The 17,521-nt window shown below is 44.0% G+C and overlaps 1 protein-coding gene across 2 annotated transcripts in view; it reads left to right on the top strand.

Annotated features, from left to right (window-relative positions):
* LOC114045031 (acid sphingomyelinase-like phosphodiesterase 3b) overlaps nt 1–17,521 on the top strand; it is a 43,668-nt gene that overhangs the window by 21,489 nt on the left and 4,658 nt on the right. Inside the window, exons 3-8 of one of the 2 annotated variants that reach the window (XM_027864818.1) lie at nt 4,318–4,531; nt 6,822–6,919; nt 10,354–10,497; nt 13,495–13,667; nt 16,223–16,403; nt 17,349–17,492. In XM_027864818.1, the coding sequence (XP_027720619.1) occupies nt 4,318–4,531; nt 6,822–6,919; nt 10,354–10,497; nt 13,495–13,667; nt 16,223–16,403; nt 17,349–17,492 (954 nt within the window). The remainder of the gene's footprint in view (nt 1–4,317; nt 4,532–6,821; nt 6,920–10,353; nt 10,498–13,494; nt 13,668–16,222; nt 16,404–17,348; nt 17,493–17,521) is intronic. The other variant, XM_027864817.1, reaches the window with a different exon arrangement.

Genomic DNA, 17,521 nt, shown 5'->3' on the forward strand with positions numbered 1-17,521 from the left:
TTCTTTGTTTCAACTGAAATTCAGTCAGTTTCAAAGTAGAGTTCAAAACTTGTGAAACATTTAATTATTTTAAGTGGGTTCCTTGTGTTGGCAGGTTGTAGGCCAACTTAATAAAATTCTTGCTCAAATATTGGTGTGAACATATGTATAAATGGACTCATTGGGCATTAATTGACTTCCAGCATTTTGAAACCTTTGTTGCCCAGTTATTTGGTCTAGATTTGTAACTTTGTGTTCAATGAAATAATGAATCTCAAATCTGAGAAGGGTCCTAGAAAGCATTTAAAGTACTTTCTTATTTATGACTTAAAGATCTCAATGAGAATTGTATCAGAATACTTCTACTAAATTAAAAATTGTCCTCTAGAAAATCTTAGTCACTCTTTTCAGTCATTCTACTCAACAAAAAGTGAAAAACTTGCATAGGTTTGTTTTTGTTTGTTTGTTTGTTCGTTTGTTTTTTGTTTTTTGCTACATCCAGAAACAGTCTGAAAATTTCTCATTTATAGGACATTATTTTCTTTTGTTTTCTATTTTTAAGTTAATTTTTAAGGGAGAAAAAAGTCACGGAAATAAAATCTTTTAAAAAAAATAATAAAAAAGAAAGAAATCTAACTTGTAAACCCCAAGATATCTTAAAGATTTCAATGATCAAAATTTACATTCCTATGGGCAGAGTACCCGCAGGTAAGAGTATGATATCCTATGTGGACAGATGAAAGGGAAAGAAGGAAGGAAGGAAGGGAAGAAGGAAGGAAGGCAGGCAGGAAAGAAGAAAGGAAGAAGGAAGAAAAAGAAAGAAAGAGCTGTGTTGCCCAACTGGCCAGTTCCCAGTCCTCACGGAGGTGGTTGTTGTTTGTTCATGTCATCAGGGAGGTGATGCCATGACATGCTAATGAATCGACTTCACACAGCCTTCCTTCAAGGGGCTTACAATCTAATGAGAAAGCAATATACAAATAAATGTATACAAAGCAAGCTGTGTACAGGACAAATAGGAAATAATTAAAAGAGAGAAAGCCTTGAAATTAAGAGAGATTGGAGAAGGCTTCCTGTAGAAGATGAGATTTTAGTTGGGAGGTCAGGAGTCAATGCTACTCTTCTCACAATTTTTTCTTGTAAAATATAGCTATTTTTCATAAAAATATGTTATTTATGTTAATGTGTAGTGTTAATAGTAATGGGTTTACTGTTGTTATTTTAATGAATTAAATATTTGTAAATTTTGTTTTAATTTCTAATATGGCAAATATTGATAAAGATAATCCACAAAAACAAAAGAGCAGTGCTGATGTAGTCAAGAACACCATAACTAAGTTATGCAAATCCCTCTGGGCTGCTTCTGAGAGATTTCCAAAAAGAAGAGATGGCATAGAGCTTCCAGCTTAGATGTCAGTGGGAGCAGCCCACTGTGACTGTGACTCAGAGAGAGAGAAGCAGCCCCTTGATATATATAGACTTGGGAGTCATATGCAGAGTTTGAGAGAAGGTGTAGTTGCACAAATGACCTCATTCGATCCTGTTTCCTCCAGCACGTTCCCCCCTTTATCATCCCCACTCTCTTATATTTTAGGGTTGTTGTGAGACTAAAATGAGATAATAATTGCAAAGTATTTAGCATAGTGCTTGGCACATCATGGGCTGGCCATCATCATCATCATCATCATCATCATCCTTATCCTCATCCTTCTCCTCATCATCATCTCTCACTTACCTTCAATCTCTTCATGACTACTGGCTATTTTCCTGTTACCTACAAACATGTTCGTGTCTCTTCCCATCCCCCCTCAAAAAATCCTCACTTCATTCATACAAATTACCAAGGGTCATTTTTGTTGTTGTTCAGGTGTTTTTCAGTTGTGTCCGATCTCCATTTGGGGTTTTCTTGGCATGTACTGCAGTGGTTTGTTGCTTCCTTCTCTAGCTCATTTTGTAGATGAGGAGACCGCGGCAAACAGGGTTAAGTGACTTGCCCAGAGTCAGACAGCTAGTATTTGAACTCAGGTCTTCCTGACTCCAAGGCCAGCTCTCTATCCACTGAGCCACCTACCTACCCATACCAAGGATCATAGGACATAGAATTTAGAGCTGTAAGGGACCTTAGAAATCCTCTAGTTCATAGGATCCTGAATTAAGCCCTTTCTCCCACCTTCATTTTACAGAGAAGGAGATTGAGCCTCAGAGAGATTAATTGATTTACCCAAGATCTGGGCAATAAATATCAAGTCTGGCATTCAAACCCATCTCCTCTGATTCAAAATTTAGTTACAGACAAACTAGTAGGAGCCTTATGGACCCTTCCTAAGACTACATTCCATTACTTTGTGTTTATCTTCTACTTTAAGATTTAGCAACTTGGGGGCAAGGATTATTCTTGTGTTTGCTTTGTATCACCATCACTTTGCACGATAACTGGTGCAAAGTTAAGTGCTTAATAAATACTTGTTGACTGATTGATTTCACATTCTTCTTTCTCACTTGCTTTACATTCCACCCAAACTTGCCTATTTGACCTTCCCCATTTATAACATTCTCCATCCAGCCTCCATGCGTTTGCATAGACTATCCCCCATTCCCTCTCATCACTGGGCCAGGACCTCCAGAGACCAAATCTCCTCAGCCACTCAGCTTTGGAATTTCTGCTCTGAGGTTGTGCAGTGTTGATCGGGAATGTCAGAGCACAAACTCACCCAGCCCATTATATCTAACAGCATCCAGATGGCCAACTCTGCCTGACCCTGGCTATGCCATCTGCCCTGTGGCAGGCATACACATCCCCTTGCCTCCTCTTACTCTGAGCACAGTAAGCAAATCAACATTACTGTTGCTTCTGGAAAGAGCATCATAAGCAACCTGCTCTACAGCCCCACTCACCATCCCTGTGACTTCCCAGGCCACAACACTCATCTCTGGCTACCTGTGTGCATTGTCTCCTATTATCAGGATGTCAACCCCTGAAGGACAAAGGCTATTTCCCTTTTGTATATGAATCCCCAGAACTTAGCACAGTACCCGACACAAAGTAAACACAATAAATATTTTTTTACTGATTTCAAACATCATACGAACTATGTAAAAAATAAGTATTTATTTATGTAGTGTTTATGTAGCATGTGAGGCGTATCTTTCACACCGACATATGGGGAGTCCTAGAAGAGCTATACCAAGTTCAAAGTACTTTACGGATGCATATTCACTCAAAAATCATAGCTCATGAGTCCCCACCATGCGTTTACTTTTTAAAGGCAGCTAGGTAGCACAATAGATAGAGTGCTGGACCTGGAGTGTGGAAGGCCTGAGTTCTAATTCACCCTCAGATACTTAAGAGCTATATAGTACTAGGCAAGTAATTTAATCTCTAACTGCCTCAGTTTCCTGATGTGTAAAGTGAGGATAATAATAGCACCTACTTCACAGGATTGCTGTGAGGATTAAATAAGATATTTGAAAAGTGCTAGTAAGTATTTAACGACCAGCTCTCCAAAAAAAAAAAATACATGACAGACTTTTAAATTTAATTGGCAGTACTAACATTTTTCTCCAGCATTTTCCTAAGGCTAGACAACCAACAAAACAATGTATAAATGCCTGATTTGTATGTTTGCTGATTTCCAAGGTGTGACTGCTCACACTGAAAATTTAACAATCAGCTCTCAGCAGTTACACCCTTGCATAGCTATCCAGTAATACAGACAATTCTCCCTTTATGTAAGTGGACAGGTCAGGAGACCTCTAGTAAAGTGATTTTTTTATGTGATGAGGATTTGCTCCCAGACAGAGAGAAGAGAGGGAGGGAGGCAGGGAGGCAGGAAGGAGGCCAATACTCATGGAGATAGAGGGCTGATACATGGTTCAAGGAGATGTGGGGGCCAAGGACAGTTGGAGATAGACAGACATCTGGGGGCTGGGGGAGGGGTAGATCGAAGCAAAGGTCTCCTCTCTCAGTGGGAGGTCTCAAGCTAAGCCTCCATCCTGCTGCAGCATTTGTCTGCTTTTACTTGGAGGGTTTGGGTTTTTTTGGGGGGGGGGGGGGGAGACTGAGGAGTACCTAGTAGAGAGGTAGGAGCAGAAAGAGATCACAGTACTGTAAGGTTAACATAGTTGGTTTTTTGGAACACAGAATTCTTTACCTAAAGTCCAATTTGTGTACTATGAATTTACATCAAGTGAGAATTGTCTGTGTGCGAGTGCTGTATCAATCCCAGTGTGCATGTGTGCACAGAGACCCATTCATACACAAGCAGTCATTCATTTATGGATTCATACCCAGGGGAAGAAGGAGGACTGGCCATAAGAGATTGATTTTCTCTCCCACAGGTCAATTCTGGCACATCTCAGATCTGCACCTTGACCCAGAATATAATGCCTCCCGTGATCCACTAGAGGTGTGTCCATCGGCAGGTTCCCAGCCAGTGTCCAGCGCAGGTGTGTGGGGTGATTATCTTTGTGATGCGCCCTGGATCCTCATCAACTCTTCCATTTATGCCATGAAGGCAATCTTGCCCAGCCCGGACTTCATTCTCTGGACTGGGTGAGAACCTCTTCCTTAACAGACATGCTGAATTCACCATCTTAGTTTGGAGTCTTAACAACACAGCCACAGCGTGGTAAGAGCCCAAGGGACCTTTTGTGCCCGTCTTGTATAACTGCCTCAATGACTATCTCAGCTTCAAGCCAATGAAGCACTCACTAAGTACCTACCAATCAATAAACGTTTATTAACCACCTACTATGTTCCAGGTACTGAACTGAGCACTAGGGATACAAAAAAGAGGCAAAAAACAGTCTTGCCCTCAAGGAGCTTACAATCTAATGGAGGAGACAACATGAAAACAAATATATCCAAAGCACTCTATATGCAGGATCAATAGAAAATAATTAACAGAGGGAAGATGCTGGAATTAAGAGGGGCTAGGGAAGGCTTCCTGTAGAAGGTAAGATTTTAGCTGGGACTTAAAGGAAGCCAGAGCGGTCAGTAGTCAGAACAAAGGAGGGAGAGTGTTCCAGGCATGGGGGAGAGCCAGAGAGAATGCCCAGAGCTGAGAGATGGAGGGTCTTGTTTATGGGACAGCCCTGAGGCCAGTGTCACTGGACTGAAGAGTATGTGTTGAGAAGTAAGGTGTAAAAAGAATGGAAAGGTAAGAGGGGCCTAGGCTAGGAAGGTTTCAAATGTTGCTGGTTTTGCCTGGACTGCATTTAGCTCAGAGGAAATAAAGATTAGATGGGGCACCAACCCTACCTTCATAGTGATTGCAACACAGTGAGCTATAGCGCCTACATTTATTCCCCTGTATACAGAAATGAATAATACATAGTCCTGGCCAGGAAGGAAGGAAAGGAGGGAGGGAGGAAGGAAAGGAAGGAAGGAAAGAAGGGAAAGAAAGAAGGAAGGGAAGGAAAAGGAGAGGAGAGGAGTATCATGTGCCTATTTTGTGCCAAACATTGTGCCAAGCACTTTACAAATATTATCTCATTCCATCCTCACAACAACACACAACACCTGGAAAGTGGGTGCCGTTATTATCTCCACTCTATAGATGAGGAAACTGAGACGGACAGAGGCTAAGTGACTTTTCCAAGGTCACACAGCCAGTGACTATCTGAGGCTGCATTTGAAATCAGGTTTTCCTGACTCCAGGCACAGCCAAAGAGCTTACAGTCTAGTAAGAGGATGGAATCAACTGCACAAATAACTCCATCTATGCTTATGGCAGTGATGAGGGTTAGACCTCAGATGTAATTGAAAGGTAGACATGAAAGGGATAGAAAGGTACATTGCCTGTGGGCAGAGAGGTCTTGTGTTCCAATCTTCACTGGCTGTCCCCGCTCAGTCCTGCTTAACCAACTAGGCTGCACTGAAGGGTGCAATTCTTCTGAAAAAATCCTTGAATCTCTTATAGAGTTATGATCATTCTGGGAAATCTGTGATCCCTCTAAGAAATAGGATTTGAAGCAGAAAGACACTTTTGAGCTCACCCTAGAAGCAGAGAAGATTTTATTTCACGTATGCCTTTGGAATTTTGGGTCTTCCAAGGAATAAAGAAACTGTCATGGATTCTTGTGTCCTAGTAATCAAGCATCACCCTTTGATTTTGTCTTATTGCGTGTCTAGGCAGGGGACTGCCTCATCTTGTCTGATGCCAGTATAGTCTTGAAGGTGTGTGTTCAGATTGATTGGACAGCTCCCGGTTCCCTGGTCTGCCAGGGACACCCAGCAGTTCTGAGAAATTAGGTTAGTTTCAGGGTGTAGAGTCAAAATGATATCCTGGAAAAAATAAAAATCAAACCAAAAATGCCCCTTTGTGTCTGAGGCCTACTCTCTAGTACATCTAAAACCTTGGAATTTATGATCTAAGGAAAGTCTCAGGAAAGACTGTGAACTCCTCATTAGATTATAGGCAGGGATTGTTTTTGCCTCTCTGTGTTCTGAGTGCTTAGCACAGTACTTGGCCCATAACAGGCACTCAGTAAATGGTGGTTGGGGTGGTGGTGTCTAGGACAGAGGAGGAGGGGAGAGAGGGGCTGTGGGAATTCCTGAGGCAGTTCTTACATTCCTGAGCCAAGTTGGGGTAACTCAGCTTTCAACCAGAGTCCTGAGTTGAGGCCAGATTCCTGGGATTCTAGGGAATAAGACTGGTATGCCCCTGGTGTTTTCTTCTCTGAATCAATGGGCCCTAGTTGAGTATACATTGGCCTTTTCTCTGCCATAGTATCTCCACCATAATGGGCTACACAGTTTGTTATCTCAGGCTCCCCATCCTTTCCACAGAAATGCCTTCTGTCCCTCTGGTCTTACATTCTGCATTGGTGTGACTTTTCAGTGATGACACGCCTCACGTCCCTAACGAGAAACTGGGAGAAGAAGCCGTGTTGAAAATAGTGAAACGTTTGACAGAGCTCATTCAATTAGTATTCCCAGGTATGATTCAACTAATTAATGAAAACTACTTATTGAGGACAGGGTTCATTTTTGCACACCAGCTGTATGTTTCACAGACCTACGATTTCATTGGGAGGCACACGTCTTCCTCCAGTACACATACACCCGCCCCATGCCTTAGCAGGACATTTTCATGACTTGCTATGGCCAAATAAAATAAAATAAAATAAAATTATCGTTGGTGGCAGGCAGTCTTCTGCTCCCCCATTCTTCCCCAACATGTCCTCAGGGTCACACCTTAGCATGAGCTGTTAAAGTTTCTGCATTATTGGAATAGCCTTCAAGACCATGGCCTCCTCTGTGCCGTGATGAGGCATGGGAGGAATGTTCTAATGGAAGGTTAGGGGCTCTGTGGGATACACAAGAGTTAGAGGAAAGGTTCTTTCCTACAATCAATCAGCAAACGTTTATTAAGCACCTACTCTGTGCCAGACACTGTGCCAAGTGTTACAAATACAATGACAAAAGTGAAATAGTCCGAGCCCTCAAGTAACTTATAGGAGAGACAAGCTACTATATAAAGGATAGCACAAAAAATACACACAGACTAGAGGGAGGGTAATCGTATGGCACTAGCAGCTCAGACTGCAGAGACAGAGAGAGGGAGAGGGAGAGGAATGGAAGGGAAAGGAGTAAGCATTTATGTAGAGCCGACTATGTGCCAGGTGCTTTACAAATATCACCTCATCTGATTCTCATAATTCTATGAGGCAGGTGTTGATATTATCCCCATTTTCCAGTCGAGGAAACTGAGACCAATAGAGGTTTAAGTGACTTGCTCAGGATCACACAGCTAACAAGAGTTTGAGGTTGGATTTGAACTCTTGGCTTCAGGCCCAGTGCTCTAACCATTGTGCCACCTAGCTGGTTTAGATGGATTTCTCAAGGAGTTTAGTTGAGAAGGGGAGGTGAGAGGTTTGTTTTGGTTTGGTTAACAGGGGACAGTTGGATGTTTTGGTAGGCAGTAGGGAAGGAGCCAGTAGTCAGGGAGAGATTGAAGATTAGAAAGAGAGTGAAGATGATAACGTGGACAATCTGCTGGAGAAGACAGGAGGGAACAGGGTCAAAGGCAGAAAAGTTGGCCTTGACGAATGAAGGTCTGCCTTACCGTCAGGAACCTTACCATCAGGAAGAGGGCAAGAGTGGGAGATGACATCAGAAAGATGTGAGATGAGGAGGAGGGGAGATGAAATATGAGGTGAGGTCCTCAGTAGAGAAGATTTGGGGAGGGAATGGTCTGGGAGGTAGGAGGAGAGGAGAAAGTGTTTGCCACAGCTTCTGCATAGGATGAAATCAGAGAAGAGGAGTGGAATTGCCTTGTTGTATAGTGAGGGGCCAGGGGAGATTAACTAGCATAAGTTGGTAGTAAACTCAATCAGTACGATGTCATAACTTCCACAAGATGCTTGCAGTGCGGTTGGGAAAAGACAGGTGAACCATACATATCTTGAAAAGGGAGACCCAACATGACACCAGGGCTTCTGGAGGACCTGCAGCCGAAGAGGTCAGCTCCAGCTGGTCATTTGAGATCTGCATGTGATGTGACAAGTTCAGGAGGCTTCCTTGCTGATGGACAGTGCGATCTATTGATAGATCCTTCTATGGTCAAGGCCCCTTCTCTGCTTTCTTTGTATCAATCGGCCCACCAATCGTTCAATCATCAAATATTTATTAAGCAGCTACTATATGCCAGGCCCTCTGCTAGATACTGGGCATAGAAAGACAGAAGGAAAAACATTCTAGGCTGGATAAATGGATCCAGGAATCATCTCCATAGAAATAATTGAACCCATCTCATTAGATTCTGATGAGATTACCAAGTGAGAAACAACATGTACATATACAGGTGTGTGCGTACACATATATACATATATGTTTATGTATATATGTGTATTTTTCTGTTTACTAAGGTATATATGCATCTCTCTCTCTATATATATACACATATATATGTATGTATGTATGTATAAATCACAGCTGTTATGGGTAAGAGTTCAAACTTTATGTTCAGTGTCCATTGGTCACTGCCTTCCCTCCTCATCTGTCCAAATTATCCCAAGGTTGCGCATTCTGTTCTTACATTAGTTTTCCCTGACTTTACCCAAGGAGGTGGCAAATGGAAGTTACAAGATTTCCTTGAGTAAAGGTTTGAGGTTTTATCAATAAACTTGGCCCCTCTGATTAGAAGCTTACATCTACCATCTTGCTTTTGAGGAGTTCAGAACATTTCTGGATATCAGCGATTATTATAGTCATTTTTGAAATGGGGAAACAAAGGTACCAATTGTGGCTTTTTCAGGCAGAGTGAATGTTGAAACTATGACCAGAACTCAGGGTCTTTGGGGGGGGGAGGAGACAATCAAAGTTAAGTGACTTGCCCAGGGTCACACGGGTAGTAAGTATCTGAGGCTGGATTTGAACTTAGGTCCTTCTGACTCCAGGGCCAGTGTTTCAACCAAACTGTCCTGCCTTCTCTCCCTAATCAGTCAAACTGAGACCTGGGAAAGACTCTAGCTTAAAAAGGCCAAGGTCCCCCGCTGCATCCATGTCTGGCCACGGGATCCAGTAAGCTCTGGAGGAGAAAGTGAGGCCAGTGACCTTGCACAGCCCTTCCTCACTTAAATCCAATTCACTTCCACGTCATGGCATCACCTTCCTGATGTCAGGGTCCTCTTCGAGAATGAAGGACAAACAACACCTTCTCTTCCCTGAATGTGGCAGTCCATTTTCCAGCTCTGTGCCTTTTCACAGGCTCCCCCCGCCCTGATGCCTAGACTGCCCTCCCTCCTGCTCTCTGCCTTTCGGGATCCCTGGCTTCCCTGGAGGCTCAGCTGAGGTGCTGCCTCCCATGGGAAGCTTGAGTTACTTCCTTTAGGCCTTAGTGGCTCCCCCACCCCACCCCTGCCGCCCCTTTAAATGATCGTGTATAAAATGGTCTCCATCTGAAGATAACATAATAGTATATTTACAAAACTCCAGAGAATAAGCCTCAAAGTGGAGACAATTAGTACCTTCAGCAGGGTAACTGGATGCAAAATTAATTGGCAAGAATCATCAACATTTCTGTACTGTACTAACAAAAACAAAAGAGAAACCACAGTAGAATAATATATGTGAAATGCTTTGCAGACTTCTAAATAAGTGAAGTGCTATTTTTATTACTACTATTATTCAAGCAGAGCATGGACAAGGTGAAGGAACGTGATTCCAATAAAATACAAACCCGCCGCTGCTTCCTCAGTCACTGCGGGGAGGAGGGAGGGGGGAGCCGGGACAGATTGATCAAATGGGTTGTTTTTTTATTACATCTATAGTTCAGGCATTCACATTATCTCTTTTCCTCTTTAATGAAGATAATTTTAAGAACGACATTTAAGAATGTTCTCCATTTTCACTTTGTATTTTCTCCCTAGAAACGAAAGTCTACGCTGCTTTGGGAAATCATGATTTCCATCCCAAAAACCAGTTTCCAGCTGGAAGCAACAATATATACAACCAAGTAGCAGAATTGTGGAGGCCCTGGCTTAATAATGAATCGATATCTCAGTTCAAAGAAGGTACTGAACGGTAGAGAAAAATAATACTTGGGTATCATCTTATGCAAAAATGGTGCATGTGACGTAGCTTTGGTCGGACCCATGTGGGTTTAGATGTATTCTCAAGTTGAGTTGGTTTCTCTGCATCTGGAGTAGGATGTATGACCCCTCTGCAGCCTCTCACTCAGACCCTTTCTGAATTACAGAGATGGCAGAGTGGGGCCAGGAATGCTTTCTGGGGCCCTGGAACAGAAGGAAGTACACTTTCTTTAGTTTTCTAGCCCAGGTGGGGATTGTATCCATAACCTTGGCCTTACTAGCAGCAAACTCACCAACTTCAGAGCTCAAGAGCCACAAGCAATAGTACCAGAAAGAGTCACACTGAAGACAGTGCTGAGAATATGGGACTGTCTAGAGCAGGGGTGGGCATATCCCCTGTGCCAGGGCACCAGGGCCATCTTGTTGCCGTTTCATGGTGTGTGTTGTGGTGGCACCATCTCAAAGAATTCAGTCAGGCCACCGCTAATCCAAATATAGGCATTTATTGAGGATTGACGCCCCTCAGAAGTGGGCTAGGTTCCAAGAGGAACCAGCAACTTAGTAAAACAAGACAGGCAAATTGATAGTGTAATGATGCTGATTACACAACAGAAATTATGAATATTAAAAAGGTGGGAGGGATTTGTTAAGGGATTAGGTAATAGGGGAGGGGCCCTTCTATGGTTCAGAGGTCAAACATCCTGGTCATGCTGCTTTCTGATTGGCTAGCTATTGCAGTCCTGTCTGATCAAGATGGATAGTTAGGTATTGTGGTCCTGTCTTGAGCTAAATGAATGATGTGATTGTGGTTGAGTATAAGGACACACCTGTTCAAATACGTGAATTGAATCTGGGGGCAGTGGCTAGCCAGGGGCAGTGACTATATTGAGTCTGGGGGCAGTGGGGCAGTCAAAGCTAGATTGTGTGGTCAAATCAGGACATGCCTACTGTCCAGTGGGGCCCCTAAGGAAGTTAGAATATTGGGGCTGGGGGCAGCTTTATTAGGATTCCATCAATCTAATCACCAAGCCTTGTATTTGGCTTGCAGTCTTATTCCAAATTTCAGAAAAATGCTTTCTTCCAGTTCATGTACATACACATTTTACTATCATAATGACTTGAAAACAGTTTAAAAAAAAACAAACAAAACAAAATAACAAACCCAGGTAGTACCACTAGATGGTGGCAGCAGCAGGAAGTTGCTTGGGATCTCTGTAGGCAGCTGCTACCCAGCCATCCCACTCCCTCCAGCTTGGGTTTGGGCTCTGCACCCGGAAGGCAGGGATAGAGAAGGGAAGAAGAGAGGGAGAGCAAGGCCAGGGGAGGGAAGGGTGCTTCCCGATCATCAGAGCCTTTACCTGTCCTATATATTGTCTAGGAAGTACACGGGTAGGGTATACTTTTTGAGCCTTTCCAGAGGATTATTTGAGACTCTTCTGTAGAACCTCATTAATACTAAAGTTCAATGAGTCCAGACCTGAATGCCAGGAACCAGTGCCCAGGATACCTTTTTATTTACCCTATGTCCCTTCACCCCCACTTAAAAGCCAGAAAATGTATCTGGCTCCCTAATTTGAGGGCTATTGTCTTGGATCCAAAGCAGATTCGCCCCCCCCCCAACTTAATAGTATTTTATTTTTTTCCAATTATATGGAAAGATAGTTTTCAGCACTCACTTTTACAAGGATTTTGAGTTCCAAATTTTTTTTCTCCCCTCCTTTTTCCCCTCTCCAAGATGACATGCAATCTGATATAGGCTATACATGTACAATCAAATTAAACATATTTCCACATTAGTCATGTTGTGAAAGAAGAATCAGAACAAAAGGGAAAAACTACAAGAAAGAAAAAAGAGAGAGAGAGAAAATAGTATGCTTCGATCTGCATTTAGACTCCATAGTTCTTTTTCTGGATGTGGATAGCATGTTCCATCTTGAGTCTTAGATCCATGTATTGCTGAGAAGAGCTAAGTCTATCAAAGTTAGTCATTGCACAATGTTGCTGTTACGTGTACAACATTCTCTTGGTTCTGCTCACTTCACTCAGCATCAGTCCATACAAGTCTTTCCAGGTTTTTCTGAAGTCCACTTGCTCATCATTTCTTATAGCACAATAGTATTCCATTACATTCATAAACCACAACTTGTTCAGCCATTCCCCAACTGATGGGCATCATCTCAATTTCCAATTCTTGGTCACCACAGAAAGAGCTGCTATAAATAGTTTTGTACATCTGGGTCCTTTCCCCTTGTTTATGATCTCTTTGGGATATAGACCTAGTAGTGGTATTGCTGGATCAAAGGGTATGCACAGTTTTATAGCTCTTTGGGCACAGTTCCAAATCCAAAGCAGATTTTTGGGGACAAAGAGGCTCAAGTTGAGATTTTTCTGACTTGTTCTTCCTCCCCAGGCAGAAAAGCGTTGCAGCATCTTTGATAGGCAGCACTTCAGCTCCACCAGGAGCAGTGGTGCCTTGGATTAGCGAGGTTTCCAGTGAAAGGTCACTTACCCAGAAGAATACGCAGCATAAGATGTCCCATATGATAGTGTGCCAATAAGGAGACCTCAGTTGCTGCTGGGGATACAGGAGGGAGCAGAAGTCCTGTGGTCCCTGGGAAGGGATGAGGCAAAGGAAGACGGAGCAAAGCATGCCTAACCAAGTCCACATGTTCTTTAGGGAGTTAGAAGGTTGGCACTGGAAGGCCTAAGAGATCACTCCAGTCTGAGCAGTCATCCTGTAGAGGAGGAGACTGAGCCAGAAGAAGGGGAGAGCCCTGCCCAGGTTCAAGCAGACAGTTAAGGGCAGAGCCTGGTCTTCAACCCAGCTCTCCTGACTCTGAGTCTCCAGGCTCCTGACTCCCAGGCATCCTTGTTTCCACTTAGAGCTGACAGAAAAGGTAGCATAGGCCTCGGCACACGTGTCCTCAGGAGCACACACATGCCTTGTGTTCAGCCCTCTCTCTTGATATGTCACCCCAGGTGCCTTCTACACAGAGAGGCTGCCTGGTCCAAACAAGACAGGACGCATCGTGGTCCTCAACACCAATCTGTACTACAGCAGCAACGAGCAGACGGCCGGCCTGGATGACCCGGCCAGCCAGCTTCGGTGGCTGGACGATGTGCTGAACAATGCCTCCAGAGAGGGAGAGAAGGTAAGTACGTGGCTTTGGAGGGTGGCAGCCTATAGCCCTGGCCTCCTCCCATCCTCCTGACCTCTCCTTCATTTAGTAAACATTTATTGAGGACCTACTCTCTGCAAGGCTCTGTGTTCCTGGGGAAGATGCAGAGGTAAAGAAAGCATCATTCCTCCGGGGCAGTCAGGTGGTGTAGTAGGCAGAGTGCTGGGCCTGGAGTCAGGAAGGCCTGAGTTCGATTTCTGCCTTGAACACTTACTAGTTGTGTGACCCTGGCCAAGTCACTTAACTTTTTTCAGCCTCAGTTTCTTCATCTGTAAAATGGGGATAACAATAGCACCAACCTCCCAGGATTGTTGGGAGGTTCAGAAGAGATACATGAAAGTACTTTGTAAATTTAAAGGGCTGTATAAATGATTATTATCAGTTATTAGAATCTTAATGGTAAGGGAAGGGTCCAACCCTTACCTTAATAGGAATCTCTTTATCATTCCCAAGGCTTGGTCATCATTTATACTTGAAGACCTCCACTGAAGGTGGTTCATTTCATTTATGGATAATTCTAATTCTTAGGAACCTTTTTCCATTTGTTAAATCTGATCCCCAACACCTAGCAGAGTGCCTGGTATATAGAAAAGTGCTTAATAAGTGCTTGTAGATGGATTAATTGGATTTTCACATATGTATGTATGTATATATATATATATATTATATATATATATATCTGTGTATGTATATATACATTTCTCTGTCTCTCTACAAATCAAATTTCTCTTCTTTCTAATGGCCTTTCTTTACTTGAAGATAATAATTATTTTCCCTCCAAATTTTTTCTTCTCCAGACTAAGTAGCCCCAGTTTCTTCAGTGGATCTCTCCATGGCCTGGTTTGGAGTCCCCTTGGACCCCTGGGTCCCCCCTCTAAATGGCCTCAGTGTCTTCATGTTTTTCCTAAAATGTGGTGCCTAGAACTGAGTACAATGTTCCAGATGTTGTTGGACTGGGGCAGAGTGCAGGTGAAATAGTTACCTCCCTCATTCTGGACAATGTCCTCCTCTTAATGCTGCCTAAGTCCACGTTGATTTTTTTTCTCTTTAGCCACTGTGGCATTTTATATAAGTAAATAATGCAGTGGGTATGATGGGGTAGGGGCCCAAGCCGAGACCTTTGCCCCTTACCCCAAAAAAGAATTTGGGACCCATTTGTCTGCGGGCCCTAGAAAACCCTTGGACTGTCTTTGAATTCTCTTACTTGATCAAAGAAGCCTCTGAAGGTATAATCCCATCAACTGACCTTTCTTACACCCAATCTCCCAATTCCTTGTTCCCAGCCCTCCATTGTCTTACCTCCCTATGGCCACTTTCCACCCTTAATGCTGTCTAGGCTGCATTCTCCCTTGGCCACATGGTCCAGGTCCCTGGAGTTCTATTACCTCACAGTCCCGTTCCCCCCCCCATTCCTCACCAGACTACTTGGCCACTCCTAGATCCCTCCCACAGTCTTTCTGTATATAAAGTCCATCTTATCTCCATTAAGGTGCTCAGATTCCTGAAGAACCTAGCCAACAGCTCACAAATGTTCAGATTCCTTAAGAGTCTGGCCAATATGGCGGATCTTAAATAAGCCTATCTCTGGCTGGAGGAAGGCTTGAGTCGACTTCTTTCGGGCAGGACCTGTGTCTCTTGCTCTCGATATTTTGGGGTCCCAGCACCCCTAAACCTCTAGACCTCAACAGGTAGAGTGCAGACACTGGAATTGGGAAGCCCTGAGTTCAAATCCTACCTCAGACACTTATAAACTCTGTGACCCTGGGCCTTTCAGCCTCAGTTTCCTCATCTTTAAAATGGGGTAATAATAGCATCTACCTTCCAAGGGTCCTTGTGAGGATCAAATGAGATAACATGTGTAAAGAACTTTGATATGTAAAAGATGGCTCTGATGATGAGCAGGATGTTATGATGATGAAGCCCTCTAAATCCTCAGGTCACATGGACAGGTATCCACGCCTAGATAATAAGACAGGTATGTAGTGGTCCCTGCCCACTAAAGGGCAAATTCAGAAGAGGGAGTGATGTCTTCAGGTTGGGCTTTCTGAAGGGGAGGAGTAGGAAATAAACATTTATATAGTGCCTACTGTGTGCCATGCACTAACAACCCATTTTACTGAGGAACAACTGAGGAAAACTGGTTAAGAGTCACACAGCTAACAAGTGTCTGAGGTCAGATTGGAACTCAAGTCTTCCTGATTCCAGGCCTAATGCTCTTTCTAGTGCTCCACCAAGCTGCCCCAAATACTGTCATCCTTCCCAGAGCCTCCAAGTTGGAGGGGACAGCCTTCTGGTCCAACCCATAGCTGGAGAGGACTCTAGTCTATGCCATCCCCAGTACGTGATTCCTCCAGGTTCCACGTGAAGCCCTCCAAGGATGAGGAAGCCCATCCTGCTTTGTGGCCTTACTGTGTCCTGTGGCCCAGGGCTTCAGCAGGCAGACATGGAGGGGACGCAGGAAGGACAGAGGCCTCTCTCTGAGTCTTCCCTTTGGCACGCTGGAGAGCCGGAACCCTTTCCTTTGTCAGGTGTATGTTACTGGCCATTTGCCCCCTGGCTTCTTTGAGAAGACCCGAAACAAGGCCTGGTTCCGGCCCGGCTTCAATCAACGCTACATGGAAATCATCAGGAAGCACCATCCCGTGATTGCTGGGCAGTTTTTCGGTCACCACCACACTGACAGCTTCCGCATGTTTTATGATGACACAGGCAGGTGTCCTCCAGGGTGCCTTCAAGCTACGTCTTCTCCCTTTTCCAAGTAGCCTTCCCTTCCAAAATGCAGGGATTTCTTTGGCTGGGGAATTATCGCCTACAGGTCTCTTGTTGTTCAATATTTCAGTCATGTCCAACAATTTGTGACCCCATTTGGGGTTTTCGTGGCAAAGATACTGGAGTGGTTTGTCATTTCCTTCTCCAGCTCATATAGATGAGGAATTAAGGCAAACAAGGTTAAATGACTTGCCCAAGGTCACACAGCTAGTAAATATCTGAGGCCACATTTGAACTCAGGTCCTCCTGACTCCAGGCCGGACACTCTGTCCTCTGCAAAACCCAGCTGCCCTTAGGACTCAGGGACCTCCTACATTTCAGTTCCATAAATTATGCCTACAAATCAAGGCACAACAAGTTTGTGCCATATCATGCTGGGTGAGAAGGAAGATACACAGATCAGATAAGTAAGATTTGGGCCCTGCCCTCATGGAGGATGCAGTCAGGTAGGGGAGAATAAGACATATCTATAGAAAGACATGCCGGGGATGAGGCAAACTGCTCTGGAGTACTAGGGGAGAAAGGTCTTCACTATCTGGGAAGACTGGGGGGCTTCTTGAAGGAGGTTGGTATTTGAAGAAGGTTTTAAAGGATGAGGAAGTTCAACAGGAGGAGACAGGAAGAGGGTAGCAGCATCATTGGGAATAATAGAAGCTAAGTTATAGATGGGGGTCGTGAGGAGTTCACGTAGGCTGTAGTTTAGAGCATCTAGAGAGGACCACTATGACGTTGGGCTGGAAGAGAAGGGTGGCAGAGAAAACAGATTTTGATTAATAGAAAAACATTTTTTTTAAAAGGGAAGTAGAGTGGGGCTAGATGTCAGATGTCCTTGAATGTGAATGCCAGAAATTTGAATTCAGCTCGTCTCTGCCTTCTTCTGTAAAGGTGACCCCATCAGCGTCATGTTCCTAGCTCCCGGGGTGAGTCCCTGGAAGACAACCCTTCCTGGGGTGAACAACGGAGCCAATAATCCTGGGATCCGAGTGTGGGACTATGATCGAGACACCCTACAACTTCAGGTGTGCACAGGTGTGACCCCAGCCAACTTAACGTAATTC

Source organism: Vombatus ursinus, unplaced genomic scaffold (genome assembly GCF_900497805.2).
Source record: "Vombatus ursinus unplaced genomic scaffold, bare-nosed wombat genome assembly UNPS02014777.1, whole genome shotgun sequence".
NCBI classification, from domain to species: Eukaryota; Metazoa; Chordata; class Mammalia; order Diprotodontia; family Vombatidae; genus Vombatus; species Vombatus ursinus.